The sequence below is a fragment of the Protopterus annectens genome, chromosome 11.part0 (genome assembly GCF_019279795.1).
Source record: "Protopterus annectens isolate FY-2018-M chromosome 11.part0, PAN1.0, whole genome shotgun sequence".
NCBI lineage: Eukaryota > Metazoa > Chordata > Ceratodontiformes > Protopteridae > Protopterus > Protopterus annectens.
In genome coordinates, this window is record NC_056745.1 from 120,194,185 (window position 1) to 120,217,836 (window position 23,652).

At 44.8% G+C, this 23,652-nt stretch overlaps 1 protein-coding gene across 1 annotated transcript in view; it reads left to right on the forward strand.

The window, feature by feature from the left end:
• Positions 1-23,652, forward strand: part of LOC122815199 (serine/threonine-protein kinase WNK1-like) — a 3,137,204-nt gene that overhangs the window by 1,738,475 nt on the left and 1,375,077 nt on the right. The window contains exon 10 of the mRNA XM_044087493.1: positions 19,227-19,358. Coding sequence (XP_043943428.1) covers positions 19,227-19,358 — 132 coding nt within the window. The remainder of the gene's footprint in view (positions 1-19,226; positions 19,359-23,652) is intronic.

Genomic DNA, 23,652 nt, shown 5'->3' on the forward strand with positions numbered 1-23,652 from the left:
GTCGAAGGGGACATTGGTAAAGGTACACTTGAACGGTTCCGCAAAGTTGCACAAACGCATCCAGGAATGATGGCCAGGGAAATTCTTGAACTCACTGCTGTACTCGCTCCATCGGCTGCATATGAAATAAGCCGCATGGAAGAGTTGACAATAGAGTTCAAGGTGGACAACTGGGCAGAAAACTTGTCGGGGACTCCCTCAGTGCATGTACCTTGTAGAGAATCTCCTAACTCTTTAAGGAGATCTCTCTGAAGTCTCGTGAAGTGAGTAAGGTAGTTCAGCGATCTAAGTGTAAATGCCACTGAACTAAAGATACGTTTCCCGTATCTGTCCATCATTCGAGACTCATTATTCTTCAGATGAACAGAAGAAGAAGTTTCAGCTAGCTCCTTCTTAGTGGCTGCCGCCACCACCATGGCATCCACGGGAACACCTTTAGACAAAAATTCTTTCTCAGGAGGGGCAGAAAGAAACTTATTCCGTCTCCTGGGGACTGGCTTCACGGCATCAGGAGTATCCCACACCTTTCGATTAGCTCCATCAGTTCGTCGAAGGTGGAGACATCCAAGAGGCTGAGGGTCGAGACCCGAAAGTTTTCAGGTACACCAACTCATCAGAAGAGGGTGACAGTGGGACAGCCGCACCTCTGCTTAAGGATTTCCAGGATGTCTACGAAGGAGACATCAGAGGACGACTTGGGGGACCCTTCTGTCTCCTTGAGGTCAGTGTCAGAAGTCAGAGACTCATCCTGGGAGTCTACATGCTTCCTCTTACATGTTCTCTTCTGCGGGGGCTCCTCAGAAGGACATTCCAGGGAGGTCTCAGAAGAGTGGGGGCCACCAGCTGGTGGCTCCTGAGGCTGAGGGTCTCTGCTGTCCACGGAGGGAGTAGGAGCTGAGACAGAAGTAGGTGCTTTAGGGGGAAGAGTGTTGATACTTCTGATAGGAGCTGACGATTGGGACAGCACACTCCTCATCATCTTGAATGCTGACCTCGCCGGCTCCAAAGACCTCCCTCTCATCATCTTGAATGCTGACCTCGCCGGCTCCAAAGACCTCCCTGGCTCCAAGGAGACCGAGGATGCCGTCTGCTCCAGAGCCATCGGCTCCGAGATAGACATAAGGTCCGAAATCACCATAGCCAACACGCCGAGAGGAAGACTCGGAACCGAAGATCGGTTCCAAGCATCCCTGTTCGGGCCGACCTGGGAGCTTCGGCCCCTAGACACCACGGATGGCGCCGAACATGTCAGAGCAGAACTCTGCTCTGAAACAGCTACAGGGGGGAGCCAGAACCAAAGGTTCCACCAGTGGTACCAAACACTCCGGCTCCGAAAGGCCAGCATGGCTCGGAGCAGGAATGATCGCAGAGAGCTGAGCGGACCCAAGTGGCTCCGGAACTGACTGGGTCGGAGCCAACAGCAATTTAGACAAAGCAGATGACTTCAACAGTCTCAGCACTACCCTCTCCACATCTTTTTCCGATAAACTCCTGGAAGACCTGGTTGACAGAGTGTGGGAGCGGGATCTCTGAGGTATCGGAGATTTTAATATAGCCAAGGCTGGTAGAGGATCCATAGACCGGCTCCGTAAAATGGTCTCAGTGGTCGGCTCCGAAAAACTATGAATCGACCCTGTAGTCACAGTAGTGGTCTCAATTGGCACTGAGAATCTGTGGAGCCGAAGAAGCAGAAGACTCATCCGTTTTTATGAACTTAAAAGGTGGCTCCGAGACACCAACTGGTGCTGCGGAGGGCCTCTTAGAGGACCTTTCCTTTTTAGATCCCGAAGATCTAGAAGAAGAGGAAGAGCTAGCCAGATATTCCTCAGAGGAAGATTTTAGAAGACCTTTTAGAATAAGCTTATTCTTGCGTTCTTGCAGAACCCTAGGACTAAACGAGTGGCAAAATGAGCAGGTTTCCTGTAAATGGATGGCCCCTAGACAGTAAACATAGTTACTGTGGCCATCCGTGATGGACATTTTCTTTTAACTTAATACATTTCTTTAAGCCAGATGGCTTATGGTCCTTACTAACTTTGGACATTCTCACAAAAAGCACACACACAGAAGGAGAAAAAGAGAGGAGGACTAGATCCTCTAATTTAAACGGGCCTAGCCCTGCAGAAAGAAAAAGACGCCACGAGGACTAGGTCCTCTAACTTAAACTGGCCTAGCCTGGGCAAGGAAGGGAGCGGAAAAAAACAACTAGGTCTTCTAACTAAAACAGACCCAGTTAAGAGACAAAAGCGGGAAAGTCACACACTCAAACCAGAATACAGTGAAAACTTAAAATGGTAACTAGGGTAGAACCATGTTCTGACAACACCACTAATAACTTATGACTAAAGCAATAAAGCAGAACAGAACCTTGTTCTGTTAACTACGCCAACAAATTGCGAACAGGAATCTGCCAGAAACATAGCCTAATTCCTAATAAACACACCAAACTAAGAGCAAAAGGCGCCAAGAAATACAAAATATTTTAATAACGCTAACAATAGCACACAGGATACCAAGCCGATCAGGCCAAAAGGTCAATTTAGCAAAAGAGTGCACACAAAGTGCAAAAGTAAAGGTAACTATTTTAACTACGCTAACTATGCTAAACGACTATAATATAACAGGTTAGACTAGAAATACAAACATTTTTGAATAAATTCAAAAAACTTAGCCAGAGCCAAAGAGAAGCACAACCGAACTTGACGCGGCAAACAAGATCTGGGGATTGTACTGGTGCACCATGGGATACTTACCTAGCCATGAGCCAACTAGAAGACGTCCAGCTTGTAAATAGGCCGAGTCGGAGCCAAGGATCGTCTCCGATCCCATACGTAAGAATGAAGGTGAGATAGGACTACAGAACATCCAAAAGTTATTGCAAGCTGAGTTAAACAGATAATGTTTAAATTTAAACCTATGCTACAACATACCTTGATATAGTGATGAAGGTGTAACAAGCATTGACAGTAAGAATGCAGCAGCAGAACGTAGAGAGAAATGTATAACATAAAAGTAAAGGAAACTGGGTAAGAAGCAAGGCATTTGGAGGTGTTTTACATCGATTTTGGAAATGTTATGAATTATACAGAGGATAGAGTGGAGGAGATGAGATGGTAGCAGCAGATAGAACCAGTACTAATGTTAGAAGAGGGCAAGATAGGGTTAGGGAAAGCAGAGTTGATTAGGGAAAAAGTGGAGAGGGTATAAAGAGTGGACTAGGGAAATGAGAAAAGGATTGGTGAGGAAATGTAAAAGATGGAGAGAGTTAACTGAAGGGAGTAGGAATATTAGAAGCATATGCCAGTTTGAGGGCAGAAGATTAACTCGCATAAAGTAATAATGCAGTGAAAGACGAAGATAAAATGTATCAAACAAAAAAATATGGAAAGAAAGAACTGCAAATCTTGATTCTGTGTTGGATTGAATGTGTAAGAGTGAAAGTTGTGTTAACTATGAAGTGAGCAATCATCAGGGTAGAAATAAGATAGAGTTGAACTGCAAGTATCCATTTTTGTTAGCTGTAATCTTTTGTTTTTATGTGGAGTAAAGAATAAACACACTGTTATGGATGTATATAAATAAAAAAGGACAAGGAATGGAAAAAATGGTACTTTGATCATACGTATTCTAAATAATTGCTGTTTTAAGTTGTTACTATTCTATAGAATTGTATTAATTGTAAAAAAAAAAAGGGGGGGGGGACAAATTCTGTTTACTTTGGTTGCTTACAGGCAGCTCAGATTCTATTTGACATAATAAAATCGTTCGGGAAGGCGGGTCACTATTGTTCCTGTGAAGGAAAAATAAAGGCTAACCAGTTTCAAAGCAGAAAAGTTGTAATGGTTGTCTCATGCTATTTCATCTGCTATTCTGACTGTCACAAGTCACTTCCAGGCAGGGTTAGGGTCTGTTTTGCTAGGGCTTTGGCTTCCATTGTGCCTTTTTGAAAAGGGGGGTGGGGGACTCTGTTTTCCTAGAGGCAGCAACTTGGTTCTTTGTTGATACTTTTACAAAACACTATTGACTGGATATCTTTTTCAGGCCCAAAATTAGCTTTTATAATTTTCCAGGGGCTCTAAGATTTTTTACATATCTTACTCCTTCCTCTTTTTCTAAGCTATGGTAGTCCACACAAATAGCTTAGCCTACTACAGCATTGATCCAGTTGAGCATAGTTCACTTGTTTTTGTGGAGCCTGCAAAAACAGTAGATGCTCTCATTAACACTTTTGCATTAGCCATCCCTTTACTAGTGCATTACCTGTTTTTGCAAGGGTGTGGGTGTATATACTGCTGATATATATATATTTTTACTTGTGTTTGTTTTATTTTTATTAGTGTTTACCTTTCAGGGCTGTAGCCTTTCTTTTTGAGGCAAGAAAGCTTTGTGGGAGTCTAAACAGAGTGGAAGGCACCTTTAGGCTTTGAAAAGCTGGCCAGATGGTTCTATCTTTGGCAAGCTGTAACTCAAATACTTAGGCTACTGCAACAGTGATGAATTAGAACACCTAGTGTTTAAGTTCCACTTAAATGTGTATACTTTCACCTGAGACACCTTTGGGATGTGCAATACATAGAGGGCATGCTGACTACAAAGACAAGAACTGAACTGGGGAACCAAGTGCTTTTTAGGTGTGCCACTAACTGTTGAACCATTCAGCCTTCCCAAATGACAGTTAAATAGCATTGCATGTCAAGTCATACACGATATATTGAGTAAAGCACTAATTATGCAAGAGGACGCTGCATGTTGAAGGGCATTACCTGTCTATTGTGATGAGAATTTTTTCTTTCCTGACAAGTGTTAAAATTGTTATCCCTCAGGACCTTCTAATAAGGGCCACTTCTTTTTGGAGCATTTGTTTCAGATGTAAAAGTGGGAAATGGGCTATGGATAACCATGTAATTCCAAACTAAGTAGTGTAATTATTTCAGTGAATTATGGTGGGGTTCTCCAAGATGTTTCAGTAAAAAAGTACATATCTGATACGGTAGTAATGACCTCACTGTTAATGTCATGAATGTGACCGTAAAAAGAACAATGTATGATTGTAAAATAAATGATGTGAAGTTTTTCGATCTCGCCGTTTGTTCTTACACACGGGTTCGGAGCCCATCCCTCAGTTCCAAGTCGGCCACATTCCAAGCTCTGCGTCTCAGAGAAGCTCAAGGCACAGTCCCTATCCCATGATCCCCTGCTGCTAACCCTCAGATCTAGTTTGCCGCTGCAACAGGTCTCGTCGAGTGAGAGCTCGGGCCAGTATCTTTCATATTTTTCCATACATATATATATATATATATATATATATATATATATATATATATATATATATATATATCTTTCTAAAATAGAATTGAGTTTTATTATTAGGATTACATAGTACTAGTATTAGTGTAGTGTAAGGTGTGTGTCTTGTTTTAAATTAGTGTTAGATTGTTGTGGGAGCGGCTGCTCCTAGGCCTTTGGCCATTTTTCCTTTTTTCTGTCAGAATTTTGTACTGGTAATTCCTTTTCTTTTCACCAGTTAACTAAAGTTATTATAGTGTGTGTTAGTGGTAGTTTTTGTATATTTTATACATATAGTTGTATTGCTTTTTTGGATAAAAATGTCGGAAAAAGCCAAATCTGGCTTTAAATGTTGCCATTGTGGACAGAAAATGTCCATAACTGATGACCGTGTTTCCTGCGTTTACTGTTTGGGCCCTCTCCATCTTCAGGAGGATTGCTCCATCTGCCACTCGTTTAGTGGCAGAGTGATGATGGAGAGACGCAGGAAACTGGTACAGAGAGGTCTCCTGAAGCCGGAGTTTCAAGAGGCATTGGAAAAGGCGGACCAGTCATCGAAGTCTTTGAAGGAGTCGAAGTCTTCGAAGGTATCGGAGCCCAGGTCATCGGCTCAGAGTACCTCTTCTAAGATTCGCTTGCTGGCTCCACAGACCTTGGAGCCGAGCACCGAGATGCTGCCTCGAGTCGAGGTCCAGGTCTTGGAGCCGGTGTCAGAGGTACTCCCTTCATCGATCCTTCGCTCAGTGACCTCTTCGGCCCCTTCGACCCGTTCCTCCAGACTGTCTGACACCGATGTGGATCGAGTGGTGCAGAAACTGATGGAGAACACGGCCTTATCCAAACTGATAGCGGTTTCATCCCAGTTGGTTTCGAAGCTTGAGGCCCTTCCCGTCCCATCTGTTGATCCTCCTTTGAGACCCGAGTCATCGGAGCCGGGAGTCGAGGATCTGATGATCATTGATCCCCTGGGGCTGAAGCCTTCTTTAGTGCTTTCGGCTCCACTGACCTCGATACCCTCGGTACCCATCGAGGGGTCTCGGAGCCGACAATCTCTCCTCGGTTCTGGGGGGGGAGAGTCGAACCGAAGTTTCGGTTCCGAATCTTCCCCTCGGTGCCTCAGCGCAGATTAGTTCAGCTCCATCCTCTGGATCGGAGCCCATGGTTCCAGGCCCGGGGAGACTACCGTCTTCTTCAGAACCGGTGGAACCCTCGTCCCGGGGCTCTGGTGCCTTCGAAGCCATGAGGAAGGTCTTGTCTGGTAGGACTTTCACATCGTCAGATTCTTCTTCTCCCTCCCCGAAAGGTCCATCTTCTGCCTCTGCACCACTGGTTCCCGCCAAGCGTAGAGACCCAAAGCCTCAGTCAACCCCAGAGGGTGAATCCTGCTCCTCGGAAGCTTCACCAGATGTCCCCTCTGATGATGTCCCGAGGAAGAGGTTGTGCAAGAGGAGGTACATTGATTCCCCACAGGAATCGTTGACATCGGATACCGACTTGGGTGAGTCAGAGGGGTCCCCACGGTCCTCCTCGGAGGATGTCTCGTTTGCCGACATCCTTGAATATCTCAAACAGAGGGGGGTGACTGGCAGTCCTTTGCCCCTACTGAGGACGAGTCTGTGTTACTGAAGGCTTTTGGGGCTCAACCCTCCACCTCCTGGGTAACTCCGTCCTTCGAGTTAATGGATTTAATAGCTCGAAGGGCATGGAAGTCCCCTGACACATTGGAACCAGTCCCTCGGAGGCCCAATAAGTACATCACTGCCCCCCAGGATAAGGCATACCTCACCAAGGGAGCCCCAGTTGATGCTTTGGTGGTGGCGGTGGCCACCAAGAAAGAAATGTCTGAAGCATCTTCCTCTGTTCATCCTCCTAACAAGGACTCCAGGACGATGGACAGGTATGGGAAGCACATTTTTAGTTCAGCGACTTTTTCCATGCGATCGCTGAACTATCTCACTCATTTTACCCGTCTTCAGAGAGATCTCCTCAAAGAATTGGGAGATACTTTACAGGGTACCACAGATGATGCTGTCTCAGACAAGGTGACAGCACAGCTCAATACCCTAAACTCTATCGTTAACTCATCCATGCGGCTCATTTCATATGCAGCCGAAGGATCGAGTAGGGCTGCAGCTTCAGCGATTGCTCTGAGGAGACAATCCTGGATGTGCCTATGCTCCTTTGCGGAAGCCTTTAAGTCTTCCTTTACTAATGCCCCTTTTGATGGCTCCTCCTTGTTTGGGCCCAAAGTGAAGGAGACGCTCACTAGGTGTGAGCAAGAAGGAAAGACCCTGTCTGCCGTAGGGGTCTGTTTTTCCACCCCTTCTAGACCATACCCCAAAGGGCAAAGAGGTGGAAAAATGTGGTTCCGGAAGACTCTGGGAGCTTTCCAATCCACACCTAGTGGAACCCCCCAGAGGCAGAGGAGGGGGAAGGAATGGAAGACGCCACCCAGGCGGCAGAGGGGGTCCGCAGAACCAGGGCGACAGGGATAGCATCCCTGGTAAGCCCTTCCAGCACTCCTGAGTGGAGGCCTGGCTGTCCTGCTCTGGAGGCAGTCGGGGGTCGCTTGGCTTTATACCCAGAGGCCTGGCTAAAACTCACTTCAGATTGCTGGGTAAAAAGCATAATAACCCGAAGATACAACATCCCTTTCTTAAACAATCCTCCCATCCAAAAAAGGTTCCCAGATGTTCCACCCAATCTGAGGGATCAGGCAGCCATAGAAATACAAATGCTGTTAGAAAAAAAGAGTCATCCAGCCAGTCCCGGCGGACTAAATAGGATCCGGAACTTACTCAAGGATGTCCTTCAAGGATGCATCTGCAGTCTTTACAAATGGGTTGTCCTGTCGTCAGGCAGCCCTTCGGTCGGCCGGATTCCAAAGTCTGGGTCTGGCTTCGGCTGGTGTCGCACTTCACCCGACGTCATTGCGGCAGTTATTCGGGTATAAAGGCATCAGCCGATGCCATTTTCCTCAGTCTTTCTTGCCGCGTGGCGCCCGAAGCAGAAGCTGTTCGCAAGTGCCGGTCGGTCAGATCCAGAGATTACTACTACCGAATACTACCAAGACTTCTATAAAGCTAAGTACCCCGTTGGGGACTCTTTCTTGCCTCAGCCGATGTCAGAGAAAGTTAATAATTGTTTATCTTGTGGGAAACAAATACCTCATAAAGATTTCCACTCCTATTGCATACATTGTTTAGGCCCAGACCACGATGTAGCAGCTTGTCTAGCCTGTGCTTCTTTTAACCGACGGACGCTTAGACGTCGCTCGGACTTTGCTGAACAGATTTTCGGCTCCGATTTTGCCAACATTATGCCGTCGGATCCTCCGACTATGCAAATAACCAAGAAACACAAAGAAAAGGACCGACACTCGCGGTCCGCGGTTTCGGCCGAAACCGCGGTTAAGCAAACCACGAGTGTCTCGGTTTCGGCCGAAACCGAGCAAGCGGTTCTTTCTTCAGCCGATAACTTGCCTTCTACCGAGGCCTCTTCTATCATGGTAGAAACGGCTTCTGAAATCCAACCTTCTGTTGCGATTTCACAGGATTTATCAGACACCATTCCCCTAGATATTTCCACCCCTGCACGTGGAGCTGCTAGGCCTCCTCCAGCTATGTCTATTAAGGCCTTTGCCAGGGCTAAGGCAGCCAAAGCATCAAAACCTGTGCCTGCCAAGCCCCCCTCTCACAGGCCCAGCACCAGCTCCCATATGCTTTCTTTGGCAGAGAATCTCATCTCTTTAATTCGTGGAGTCCAGCCACATCCAGACAGGGCCTCTCTCCCTCCTCCAGAAAAAAGGCCTAGAGCAGAGCCCCCTGAGCCAGTAGCCACAGATGATTCCTCTGATGACTCAGATCATACAGACCCTCCTGAGGCTTCTTATTCTCCTTACGAAGACTCTGATGCTGAGGAGTCCATCCCTTCAGCCTCTCCTCCTGAGGAATTTTCCTTTGGGGAAACCTTGCATGCTATGAGGGAACAATTTCAGTGGCAGGGCCAAGATTTCTCAGACTCTAGGAAAAGGCTTAGGACCTTTCTACACTTGCCACAGCATAGGCCTTTAGCTATACCTCCAGTCCTATCTGTTGTTGATGATGCATTTAATGATGTTTGCACTGCTCCTGATACTTTACCTCCGGCTCCTGCTAAGCCCGATAGGTACTACAGGGTCCCGGACACTCATCACCACTTATATAAGGCTCCTTTTGCAGATCCAGAGACTATCTCCCAGGGCCCTAAAGCTGTAGCAGCTACTTCTTCTAAAACCCCTCCCCTCTGAAAGGGATTCCAGGTCCTTAGAGAGATGGGGTAAAAATGTTTACACCTCTGCTACTTTGTCAGCTAGAGCTTTGAACTGCCAATTTCATATGATTCAATACCAAGAGTTTATGCTTGACCAGTTGACTACAAAGCTGTCCTCAGAAGAATCTATAGATAAAAAGTATGTTCAAGAAATGTTACATAACATACAGCAGGTTAGTAACCATTCTTTAAAATGTGGCTATGATGCACTGGAGGCTTCCTTTAGATCAGCCTTGACTGGCACAGTTATCAGGAGGCATGCATGGTTGAAAGAACAGGCATTACCAGACCATGTCAAATCTAAGCTTTTGGATGCACCTATGGACAAGGTCAATTTATTTGGTGCCCCCACAGCAGGTACTAAAAAGATGGAAGAGAAAGCAAAATCTGTGCAAACAGTGAAAGATTTCTTACAAGTTCAACCTCCAAGGTTTAGCAGGAACTGGCCCTCCAAGAATTGGTCCTTTCCGGACTCCTCTAAGGCACAAAGAGGCAGGAATAGGCGCTCTAGAGGCAGAAACCAATCCAGAGGTGCGTACAGGGGTCACCAGTGGCAGGGTAACAACCAACGAGGCACGGATACAGCCACCACCACTACAACAACTCAATCACAGTGACTTGGCGGTGGCACCGCCTACCAGGGAACAACTAGAAGCACCCTTAGGCGGAAAGCTAACATTATTTTCAAGAAACTGGCACTGCATTACAAGAGAAAAATGGATTTTGCAGACTATAGACAAAGGTTACAGGTTCCATTTCCATACACTACCAGGAAAGAGAGGAATGCCAAACCTACCACCTTCTCAAAGGGCAGAAGCTCTAAAACAAATATCTCAATTATTAAGAATGAGAGCTGTGGAAAAGGTACCATTTATGGAGCAAGGGAAGGGATTTTACTCCAGGCTCTTCCTGGTACCAAGAAAAGAAAACAAATGGAGACCTATTCTAGACCTGTCCGCTTTAAACACATTCCTCATTGTCCCAAAATTCAAAATGCTGACCCTACAGCAGCTTCTTCCCATGCTGGGCAAGGAGTCTTGGCTGGTAACTCTAGATCTCAAGGAGGCATACCTGCACGTCCCCATAAGACCAATTTGCAGAAGATACCTCAGATTTCTTGCAGGATCAGAGCATTATCAATTCTCAGCATTGCCCTTTGGCTTATCTACTGCGCCCAGAGTGTTCAAGAAATGCCTGGCATCAGTAATCGCTCATTGCAGACTTCGGGGAATTCAAATCTATCCCTACCTGGACGACTGCCTGATACAAGCGGACAACAAAAACAAACTCACAGAAGATTTACAAAGAGTCATCTACCTGCTGCAAGCTCTGGGATATACAGTCAATACAAAAAAGTCAAGGCTGATTCCATCCCAAAGAATAACCTTTCTGGGTGCAGAACTGGACACATCAAAACAAATGGCATTTCTAACTGCAGAAAAGAAAGAGCAACTTCCTCTCTACTTCTTGGCATTAACAAAGCAGAGCCATCTAACCGCAAGAAAAGTGCTACAAGCTCTAGGCTTCATGGCATCCTGCATAATACTGGTACCTCATGCCAGGCTGCATATGAGAAAGCTACAGTGGTACCTAAAGAATTTGTGGTCTCAGCACAAGCACAGCCTAGAAACCAAAATTCCAATGATCCCATGCCTGAAGCAAGAGTTCTTATGGTGGGCTCAGGCCTGTCAATCCAACACAGGACTGCCCTTCTGCAAAAGTCAACCAAGACAAACCATCACGACAGATGCCTCAGACCTCGGTTGGGGGCACACATGATGGGCAAGTGCTTTCAAGGCCTATGGACTCAAGACCAGCTGCATCTGCACATAAATCTAAAAGAAATGATGGCAGTAAAATTGGCAATCCAGGCATTCAGACCTTTTCTCCAAAAAGGCCAGTTGATGATAAGGACAGACAACACCACAGTTATGTGGTACATCAACAAACAGGGAGGCACACACTCATACCCTCTATGCCGGTTGACACTGGACCTATGGGATGTGGCTCTGAGCTACAACATTCAGTTACAGGCAATTTATGTACCAGGGAAGGAAAACGTTCTAGCAGACATATTAAGCAGAACTACAACAGATGCCCACGAATGGATGCTGCATCCGGACATCTTCAAAACCATCACAAGAGAATGGGGATTACCACAAATAGACTTGTTTGCATCCCCTTTCAATCACCAGTTGAAGAAATTCTGCACAAGGTCTTACCACCCACTTGCTTGGAAGGTGGACTCCCTATCCTTCAGTTGGAAAAGCCTGACAGCATACGCATTCCCACCACTTCCTTTGATGCACAAGGTGCTTCTCAAGATCAAAGAGGAACGTCCGAGGATCATTATGATAGCCCCAGACTGGCCAAGACAACATTGGTATCCACTTCTGAGGAGCATGTCCCGGGGACAAATATGGACACTGCCCCTGATCCCATTACTGCTGACACAGAACAACTACAACATTCTGCATCCAAACTTAAAAACTCTGCAGCTAACTGCCTGGAACATTACATAACAGCAATTAACCCAAATTTATCCCAAAGGGTTAAAGACAAAATCCTGGAGGCTCGTAGACCTTCAACAAGAAAGAATTATGCAGCAAAATGGAAAAGATATCTCATCTGGAGTACTGCAAAGGGGCAAGATGTGACACTGGTGAACATAGCCAACATCCTGGAGTACTTGGCGGAGCTCTTCCATACAGGCCTGTCCTATTCCTCCATCAAGATACATGCATCAGCTATTTCAGCAGAGTACAGCTTGGATCCTCCTGTCTTCTCGCATCCTCTGCTCAGACAGTTTCTGAGAGGAATCAAAAATGTAAAACCTCCCAGGAAACCTCCATTGCCCACATGGGACTTGAACTTTGTGCTAGAAAACTGACTCTTCCCCTTTCGAACCAGCAGCAACAGCAGAATTACAATACTTATCCTGGAAGACTGCTTTCCTGCTGGCAATAACTTCAGCAAGAAGGGTCTCTGAACTACAGGCATTAATGGCAGTGCAACCCTTCCTAATCTTCCATCAAGATAGAGTGTCCATGAGAACAAATCCTACATTTATGCCTAAGGTGGTATCCAGAGTATCTTTAAATCAGGCTATCCACCTACCTACATTCTTCCCCAACCCACAGAACAGGGAGAAAGGCTCTTACATACCTTGGATGTACACAGACAATTACGCTACTACCTGGACGGGACAAAAAACAATAGAAAAACTGACCAGCTTCTGGTAGCATATGCAGCAGGAAAGGAAGGAAAACCAATTTCTAAACAGACAATCTCCAAATGGATAGGAAATTGCATTAGATTTTGTTACTCCTACCATGGAAAGAAAACTCCAGAGAACATCAGGCCTCACTCCACAAGGGCTACAGCCACTACCACAGCTTTCTTACGAGGAGTGGCTACCAAGGACATTATAGAGGCTGCTACTTGGACCTCCGTGCATACATTTGCCAAGCATTATAACTTACCTCTATACTCTAGATCCCATGCTGGCTTTGCCACTGCTGTTTTGCAAGGGATCCTAACTACACCATAATCTCTTCTCATTTCCTCCTCCCCTAGTTTAGCTATGGTATTCTACCCATTTGTAAAGACTGCAGATGCATCCTTGAAGGACATAGTACAGTTTTGTACCTACCATAAATGTAGATATCCGAGAGGAATGCATCTGCAGTCAGGAATACCCACCCTCCTTCCCCTCTGAGGTACTCCTAGGGTATTTGCCAATCTTCAGCTAGCTTGGGGGGGATCTATTATGGTGTATTTGTTTGTATATATGTACATACATGCTTATTTATGTGTTTGCTCTCTCCTATTTGGAAACTTTGGCATTTATTCAAATTTAGCCATCCAAGAGGGCACCTGGCATCTGGGGCAAGAAACACTGAGGAAAATGGTGTCGGCTGATGCCTTTATACCCGAATAACTGCCGCAATGACGTCGGGTGAAGTGCGACACCAGCCGAAGCCAGACCCAGACTTTGGAATCCGGCCGACCGAAGGGCTGCCTGACGACAGGACAACCCATTTGTAAAGACTGCAGATGCATTCCTCTCGGACATCTACATTTATGGTAGGTACAAAACTGTACTTTCTTTTTAGTTCCAAAGAAAACAGGGGACTGGAGGCCAATACTGGACCTCAGCAAACTCAATACCTTCGTGAAGAAGGAAAAATTCCGGATGGTCACGCTACAATCGATCCTTCCGTTTCTTCAAACGAACGATTGGATGTGCTCTATAGCTTTCAAGGATGCGTACTACCACATAAAAATGGCCAGGCCGTCCAGAGATCACCTGCGCTTATGGCTGGGAGCCAGTCATTTTCAGTTTCGAACTCTGCCCTTTGGCCTCACCTCAGCCCCCAGGGTGTTCACCAAGTGCATGGCAGTAGTGGCGTCCCACCTGAGACGACTAGGATTCCGGGTGTTTCCATACTTAGACGACTGGCTCCTAACTGCCACCGCCAGGCGTCACCTATTGCAAGCCAGGGACTATACAATCAATCTCTGTTCCCATTTAGGCATAACTCTGAACTTCGAAAAATCTGCCTTGTCGCCCTCACAGCATATATCTTTCATAGGAGTGGAATTAGACACTACCTTATCCCTGATCAGACTTCCCCAGTCAAGAGTCTCAGCCATGAGAGAACAGATTTCTATTCTTCTAGAAAACAAGAGAGTCCCAGCCGCACAGGTCTTGAAAGTTTTAGGCATGATGGCAGCAGCCCTTATCGCGGTCCCCCTAGGGAGAATGCACATGAGGATCCTCCAGTGGCTACTCTTCGCACAGTGGTCTTACCACCATCTACCGTTGTCACACAACATCCTACTCACGGAATCTTGCCAACGAGATCTTCAATGGTGGATGAACAGTCACGAACTTACGATAGGCCGCCCATTTGTTCTTCCTCCCCCCATAGCCACAATGACCACGGATGCTTCCCTGATGGGGTGGAGGGGACTTTTTCAGGGGGGAACAGTTCAAGGCGAGTGGTCGGAAATGGAGTACAAACTGCACATCAATGTCCTAGAGTTAAGAGCAGTGTTCCTAGCTTTGCAACACTTTCACGACTACTTACCTCCGGGAACAGTTGCAATTCAGACTGACAACATGTCAGTGGTCTGGTACATAAACAGGCAAGGAGGAACCAGGTCTTACCCCTTATGCAGAGAGGCCCTGAGGATGTGGCAATGGGCTGTGTCCACCGGATGCTTTCTCATAGCAACGCACATCCCGGGGACGTCCAGCGTAATAGCGGACAGGTTGAGCAGAGCCATCCTGCTGCCTCACGAGTGGTCCCTCAAAAATCAAGTAGCGGAAAGGATTTTCCGCAGATGGGGCCAGCCTTGCTGCGACCTTTTTGCATCCCCCTTGAATGCCAAATGCAGAAGCTATTTCGCCCTACTTCCCCCTCCAGGGGGCGCCCCCAGGGACGCACTTGTACACGATTGGCCCCCGGGTCTCCTATATGCCTTCCCTCCTGTTCCACTAATCCCAAAGTTTCTACAGAAAGCCAAAGGTCTGGAAAGGATGATCATCTTGATAGCACCATTCTGGCCTCAACAAATCTGGTTCCCCTTCCTCCAAGCTCACCAAATAGAGGAACCTTGGACTCTGGACCCAGTGCCAGACTTGCTGACCCACTCGTCAGGAGTTCTTCGCCCCTCTCTCTCATCCCTCAAATTGACAGCATGGCTGCTCCGCTTCCCAGCTTAGCCAGGTCAGATCTTTTGTCTCCAGCAGTACAACATATTCTGATTTCTTCCCACAAATCCTCCACTAGAAAATTGTATAAGAGCAAGTGGAAACGTTTTGCGTGTTGGGCCTCCAAACAAGGTTTAGATCCCTTGGTTGCTCCAATTCGCAAGATTCTAGAATTTCTATCTACTCTCTCACCAGGGGGCTTCAGCATCCACCATAAGGGTACAGCTGGCTGCCATATCTAATTTTCATGTGGGTGAAGGAGGCGCTATAATTATGTCGCACAGACTTTGTAGGGCTTTCATGAAGGGAACTTATCTCCGACCACCTATTAGGACACCAGTTTTTCCTTGGAATTTAAACCTGATGCTATCCCAACTCATGCTATCGCCGTTTGAGCCAGCTTCGTCATGCCCGCTGAAATATCTTTCTTGGAAAACCCTATTTCTGCTGGCAATCACTTCAGCCCGCAGAGTTTCGGAGCTACAGGCACTGTCAATGAGACCACCATATCTTATATTTCATCCAGACAGGGTCACCTTACGCACTAATCCGTCCTTTCTACCAAAAGTCTGCTCAGAAATTAATCTTAATCAGTCCATAGAACTTCCCACCTTTTTCAGGAACCATACCAATAAGATGGAATACATGCTTCACAAATTGGACGTACATAGACAACTGAGATTTTACATGGACAGAACAAAAGAGCTCAGAAAATCGGACCAACTATTTGTGTCTCATGCAGATAGTAAGAAAGGACTTGCAGTTACAAAAATCATGCTATCCAAATGGCTTTCAGACTGCATAAACTTTGTTTATTCATCTTCAATCAGCCTACTTCCCTCAAAGTTAAAGCTCATTCTACTAGGGCTGTTTCTACTTCTCTGGCACATGCGGCTCGTTTACCTATAGATACCATTTGTGCTGCGGCTACCTGGGCCAAACCTCATACCTTTATTACTCATTACAAAGTGGACAGGGCCTCCAGGGACAGGGCTTCCTTTGGTTCCACTGTTCTCAGGAATGTTCTCCCGTGAGCCACCCGGGGTTTAGGGTGCTGGGGACGCTACCCGTGTGTAAGAACAAACGGAGAGATCGAATAACTTCACATAAAGAAGTTATGTTCTTACCGTAATGTTCCATGTGAGTTGTTCATCTCGCCCTCCTTCCCCCTCCGTGTTCTAGAGGAACAGGTACGACTCGTGGCTGGTTGTCTTTCTCATGGTTCTCTGTGACCATCTGTGCCTATGTATGCGTGCGTAGTCAGTCAGGTATAACATATCTGCCTGTATCTATCATTACCTTTTAGGTATATACGTGTATAGGTAATTTTGGTGCGTATGCATGTGTAGGCAGGTATATTTTGTTGTCTGGTTTCTTTGCAAACTAGATCTGAGGGTTAGCAGCAGGGGATCATGGGATAGGGACTGCGCCTCGAGCTTCTCTTAGATGCAGAGCTTGGAATGTGGCCGACTCGGAGCCGAGGGATCGGCTCCGAACCCGTGTGTAAGAACAAAGGCGAGATGAACAACTCACATGGAACGTTATGGTAAGAACATAACTTCTTTTTCAGATCGTAAGAAAATTGAACTATTGTTAAAGAACTAGGATCTGTAGTGGACAATTTATTAGATCATTGTGAATCTGCCAGTCGCAAAGAGACATTTTGGTTGCCCATCTCATTCTAAAGGACTTGTATAGTCATTCAGGAAGAACATTGCATGACTTTTATACTTCATTTATCTGGCCCATTGCTGAATGTAATACTGCAGTTTATAACCTTTGAAAGTTGGAAAGGTATAGGAATGCCTAACTAAGAAAATCTTAACTTTGAAAAACTTTAACGGTTTGGAAATGCTTCAGGAACTGTAACAATATTATTTTTCCTATAGGTTACTTACCCATGTCCTCTGTCCAGTTTGTAAAGCAGTGTGTGTCCCAGTTCTTTTTGAAATTTTGTCTTTTCGGCTTTTCCCGGTTAGGGGCACCACAGGGCAACTCCGGAACGCTATTGATTCAAAGTAGATTTTTTATGGTGCCGAGTTGCCAGCCCGTTGCCCAACCTTCTGCGAAAGCACGCTCATTCACGCATGTCTTTCGGAGGCCACTTGACCATGGGGAGGACATGCCGACTCAACACAGAAGGCAATCCAGCCGTGAATCGAACAGGAGAACCTCTTGCTGTGAGGCAACAACACTAGGAGAGAGAGCACCATACCTGGTAACCTAATACTAAAAGCAATAACTCTTAACACAAAAGTTGAGATGCATTGTACAGTATCTTCAGAGATTGTGGAAAAAGCTTCCCCATAACTGCAAGTCCAAAATGGCATGTGACACAGTATTGTGCTCCAAGGCTGTGTTTAATCTATGTCCACCTTGGTATTTTTCTTCCACTCTTCATTTTTTTTATTTAAGTAAATAGACAATCATGTAGACAGGCTCAGTAGATAGATGCCCCCACTCTCAAGGCCTGGCATTATTTATACGACTAGTAGGTCGGTAGGTAGATTGGCAGAGGAAGAATAGAACATGTAGATAGCTTGATTATTAAGAGGGCTGCTACCCCTTAAACACCCCCCTCCCTTTGCAGTTTTTTTATGGAGAATGGGAGAGACTGAGAGGGGCACCAACCTCCCCTTTTACAAATGTAATTAACAAAAAATGATTCTCATTCATTTTCTGCAGAGGTCAGAGTGACATAGCAGATGTCGAGAGTGTGCTGCAGATGTGACTATGGAGATTCACTAGTGAGACCTATTGTTCTTCATTACTGTCAGCTATGATCAGGAAAACTGTTATTAACTTCCTTCAAAAGTAACCTTGATGTGTTTATGGGAAGTAGAAAAAAGCTACAAAGCCATAAGCTTGACATTTGAACACATGACACTTAATCTAGAAGAGTTTAGAGTTGTATTATAGGTTAGGTTGTATGCACCTTTCTCTCTGTCCTGAGTTACAGCAGTGCTTTTGCATACTGCACATTCAGTAGAGTGTTAAAATGTTGATTCTGGGTGAGAGTCTCTTCTTTTATTAGGGAGTGTGCTATTGCACAAATCAGTTTGATTGTAAAATATAAAGATGTGCATACATTACATTATGCTGAAATTGGGTATGACCATCTCATTAGTGTCCTGCTGTGAAAACTATGTAAAAGTTTAGGATACTTGATAATTTAAATATGCCTGGTTTGGGAATTATATATTTCAGGTGTGGAGTTCATTTCTGTATGCTCAGAATACAATTTCTGATTTTTGCATACTAAACTTCCATGCTGCAACTTCTCCCTAGCTCCCAAATAGTGTATTTTAGTGGATTGCTAGTACGTCATTTCAGAAAGATTTGCTTTCTTTGCTGTGATCCACAGCTACCTTTTTTAATTTCTGCTTGTGTCCCAAGATATAACCATTTTCATAATTTAAGCTACATACAACAAAGTTAACAGTGTAGTAATGCTTGTGTACAGGAAGGGTTTGCATGTCTGCAGAACATTAAAAAATGTAACATTTTAAAAGGCAGAACTCTATTGGCTTGAGCTAGGCAAAATTCATTGTAACGGTGGTGTGCATTATGTTTATCTGAGACACCTGTATGGCCACACATTTTTGGCTTTATTTAAAAGTCTTATGCATACTTTGTTAGCCTTCCAATTGTATAAATTGATTTGCAAATTATGTGTGTGTGTGTGTTTTCTTCTCTGAAGTACTTCGCAGCAACAATGTCTCGATTTTCTAGGGACTCTGCAAAATAAATAAATAAATAAATCATCTAAGACAAGACATAATAGCTTTTCAGGGGATAATATTGCTAAAAAATTCTGAATGATTTTAAGGCATACTTTTTCCTTTTTTCATAATTCTGTAATTTTAATTGTTGTTCAACCTCAGTTTACTTTTTTTTTATACTTCAACAGGCATTCTTCAAGGCTCTGCTACTCACGTTGTCCATTCTGCTGGAAGACGGTTTATAGTCAGTCCTGTTCCTGAAAGTCGTTTACAAGAGCAGCCTTTTTTTGGCTCTGGCAGTGTGGATTTTCCAGTTTCAGGTATTCTTTTTTAGCACTGAAGCAGAGGTAGAGGTGTATTTACAACAAACTTATTGAATGTAGAAGACTTTCCTTGTTATGACCCCAATTGATGGGGATTTGGTTGTTATTTTTTCTGTATAAATGTTTATTTAGCACAAATTTGCATGACCCCATTTCAGAGCATCTCAAGCCCATTCTGAGATTCACCACTACTTAATACTTTATGATGTGTCAGTGAAAACATCCAGAAGCCACAAGTTCTTTTTTGCAGCTTGCACGGTTTGAATTGCAATCCCTGCTATTGTCTGTGAATTCCTACATTTATATGCCTAATACTGTGTGTGCTAATGTGCCGGAATTGCAACTTGGCACTGCTTTTCTTGTTTCAAGGAGGAACACATTTTGGAAAACTGCCTCAGGTGCCAGAGATGTAAATCTTCCACCCAAAGGCACCATAAGGGGAGGGTTTTTTTGAACTTTGCTACCAAAAAAGGTAGATAACTGTCTAGAACTCATTTTGCCAGGTCCTTTTTTTTTTTGGGGGGGGGGTCTCTATCATACAACTGCAGGCAGAGGTCTATAGTTTATAACAGCAGTGTATGCTGAAAAGAAGAGCAGGTCCAAAAGGTGAATCTGGTGATCCTGTGTTGTCCCCACTCTCCATCTCAACTGTCTGGGTCATCCTCCTCACAGTGGGTCTGTGCTGACAACTTCCAGAGCTTATCCAGAGTGCTGTCTTTCACATAATGCTATGTGCTAGGAGATACTCCACAGATCTCATGTGTAGCTCTTTTTTTTTCCCCTAGGTAAATGAAAAAAAAAATCTGAATATATTTTGGATATTTCCTCTCTGGTATTGTCTGTCTTTCATACATTTTCAATAATTTTTACCAGAAAGTAGTCATAGTTTTCACACACACGTCTCTCCAAGCCTGTTCAAATTTCTGTATTGATGTTGTCTATCATAATCTCTTCCTGTGGGTGCACATAAGGCTTTATGAAATGCCAAAAGAAATGGCACAAAATTCCACATCAGGACCATCACTCAAGTGCATGATTTGTTTTGGTCCCACACATTTATATATACTTTATGTGACATTTGTTGATTCTGCCAGTTGGCCCTAGTTGTGTGGAATACCCCCAGCTTCAACTCCTCAGCGTCCCAAAGACACTGAGAAAATTGTTTCTAAGCTTGCGAATAAGATAACTATAAGGAAAGAGAAAAAATAGTAGAGAGAAGTCAAAAAGAAGAGAGACTTAGACTCTCCATCTGTGTTAACTCTGGCTCGTAAGATCCCCAAGCCTCTTGAGTGTATCTTTTTTTTTTGTCTTCATTAATTTCAGGTCCTCCCCGACCTCCTGTGCCTTCCTCCAGTAACTGTAGACCATCATTATTCTGGATCATTCCCCACTGACTCTAGACCGTCAATATTGTGGATCCATTCCCCAAGAGACTTTCCTGTTCGATCTCAAGGTCTTCTGAAAGGGAACTTTATAAATTTGTGAGCTCCAGACCCCCATTGCATCATCCATCAGGTCTATCAGATCATCTTTGAGTTTAGTTGACACTAACAGGGAATGGATGGTGAGGGCCTTCGTAAAAGCTCAGATATAGGAGTCATTCCCTGTGTCCTCCCGTCTGAGGGTTGACAGCACTAGTCTTTCTACTTCCCTTACTTTTTCTTCTTCCCAAGTTCCAATTTCAGAGGCGGTTACTGAGGATTTGCCCTTCTTTAGGCTTCAGGAGCACTGGTGTCTTCACTAGCAATTCCTTTGACCCATTGAACTTTGAAGCCTTCAGTGTCTTGGGGTTGTAATCTGTTGCAGAGTGTTAGGGGCAGTCCTTGTCCTTGAGTGTGTCGACCTTTGATCTGAATGGCTCTTCAGTGCCAGGAATGCATTTTTCAGATCGTTTTATTTTAGATTTAGCTTCTAATTGAAGGATGCCTTCCTTGCTGCTGTCAGCGCCAGTGTCTGCGTTCAAGGCTTTTGAGAAGATCTTAGCCTGTTACTTGCCACAGGAAGTAGAGGTTTGATTCCTCAGCTCCTACCAGACCAACCAGTATATCTGCAGCCATCAGCACTTGTCCTTCTCATGGACAACCCAGCTGTGACTGCCTCAATCCTTCCCTTCCCCAAATTACTAGAGACGCATCTGACTTCAATTTCATCTCCACCTGAAGAGCACAAAGTTAAAGTGCAATAGGAGGCATTTGGTTTCTACCCTAGAATCTCTCACTGAAGACACAGGCCTTAATGTAGTTAAGGAGTCCCTTAGCACTCTCCCCTGAGGGCACCACTTTTGTTGAGTTAATGGAGTAATTGAAACAAAGGGGGAACTGGCCCACCAGCACCCTTTCCTTGGATGAGGAGATTTTCTTTGAGGCTTTTGGAGCTGGCCCAGCTACATATTTGGGTAATCCCTGCTCAAATTGCCTCACTGGTGTTGTCTTGCAGTGGTCATGGTAGGACCCAGGTGCAATGGAGTTGATCCCTCATAAGCTGGATACAGTGCTTATTCCTCTCAAAGATTGCCTCAGTTGAAGTAAATAACCTCTTGTTTTGATGATTTCAGCAACCACCAAAAAAGAGCCGTCAGAGGAGAGCTCCATACTCTGTCCAACAGGAAATCCAGAGCAGTTGATTATTTCAGGAAGCATGTCTACACCTCTGGAATGTTTTCCCTTAGGAAACTAATTTATATTTCTAACATTACACATTACCAGGTTTCAGAGGGAACTTGTGGGTCAAGTACTAGATTCCATCAGGAGACCTCCAACTGCTGACTGTAGAAATACTGTAGAAACTTAACTGGCTATTATTATTGTCCATCCCCAATGTTACCATGAGGCTTATTTCTGATGCAGCCAGTGATGCATCCTGAGCAGGCATGCCTAGATGAGGTTGTGTGATTCTGCAGACAGCTTAAAACTTCCTTCTTGAATGCTTCTTATGATAATCTTTCTGTGGTCCTAAAGTTACACACCTTGTCGAAGAATTAGCAAGAGGGCAAAACACTTTCTATCGGAGTTCATTTTTCAAACCCTCAATCATATTCTAGGAGTCAATGAGGAGCAAAGTCTTTGTGGTTCAAAAAACTCTCAGCATTTTTCCTTTGAGTCTTCTTCTGACAGGCACCCCCCCCCCCTCCAAGGGCGGAGAATTTTGCAGAATCAAGGGTTTAGAGGTCCCTTCTCTGAGAAACCCTTTCACTGTTCCTGAAAGCTTGCCCACCTGCTCCCCTCTGAAGGTAGTCAGGAGACACTTTGATCTTCATCTTCAAAACTGGATGACCATCACACAAGACTCTTGGCTGAGGAGAATCATATTGAGAGACTATGTAATTCCATTTCTGTCCAAGCTAACCTTGTCTTACAAAACCCTTCAAGGTGTTTCACCCCTTCAAAGAAGGGCAGCAGCTCAAGAAATTTCTCAGCTGCTAGAAAGTCATTCAAGAGATCTCACCAGACCACAGAGGATCAGGAATATTGAAAATTCTTTTTAGTCCTGAATAACAAGGACCTCCAATCCATGTTGTACCTCAGCAAGTTAAATATGTGTGTAAGTAAGACAAAGTTTGGGATTTTTAAAGTACAGTCCATTTTCCTGTTATCGGGAAAGGGGCCAGATGTGTTTGATATTCCTTTAGAATTGCAAGGCAGTTCAGAAGGTTTCTCCACTTCTGAATAGGAGGCATTCATTATCAAATACCTTTTGTCTCACCACAGCCTCCCCAGGTGTTCACCAAGTGCATAGCGGTAGTAACAGCATATCTCAGACTGCAAGAGTTATGAGTATTCCCATATTTAGATGACAGGCTCTTTACTGCAAGCATAAAGAAATCCTTAATTCTAGCAAGAGCCTGTTTACTGTGCCTAGTTTGAACCTTGGTATATCCATAAACAGCTCAGTCAGGTTTACAGCCCACACAATCCTTGGAATGTATAGGCTGCCATTTAGATGTAGTCTCTCAAATAGCAAAGCTTTTGCAGTCAGGGCCAAATTCACTTCATCTGTAAGAACAGGAAGTTCTCTGCTCATACAGCCCACTAGTGTCTCCTGTTCTCCAGTTAATGGGTTATATGATGGCTTCAGTAGCTGTGGTCATTCATGAAAGATTCTTCGAGTGCTTCAGTGGACACACTCAGTTCAGTGGTCTCATTCTGTCCATCCTTTTCATCTGGTCAGGTTATCAACTGTGTGAATATCACATATTTTGGGAGATGAATTCTCCCTTGGTTTGGCAGGCATGAATTTTAGTGTTTCGTCTTCCTGTGGCAGTGGTCACCATGGATATTTCCTTGTTGGAGTG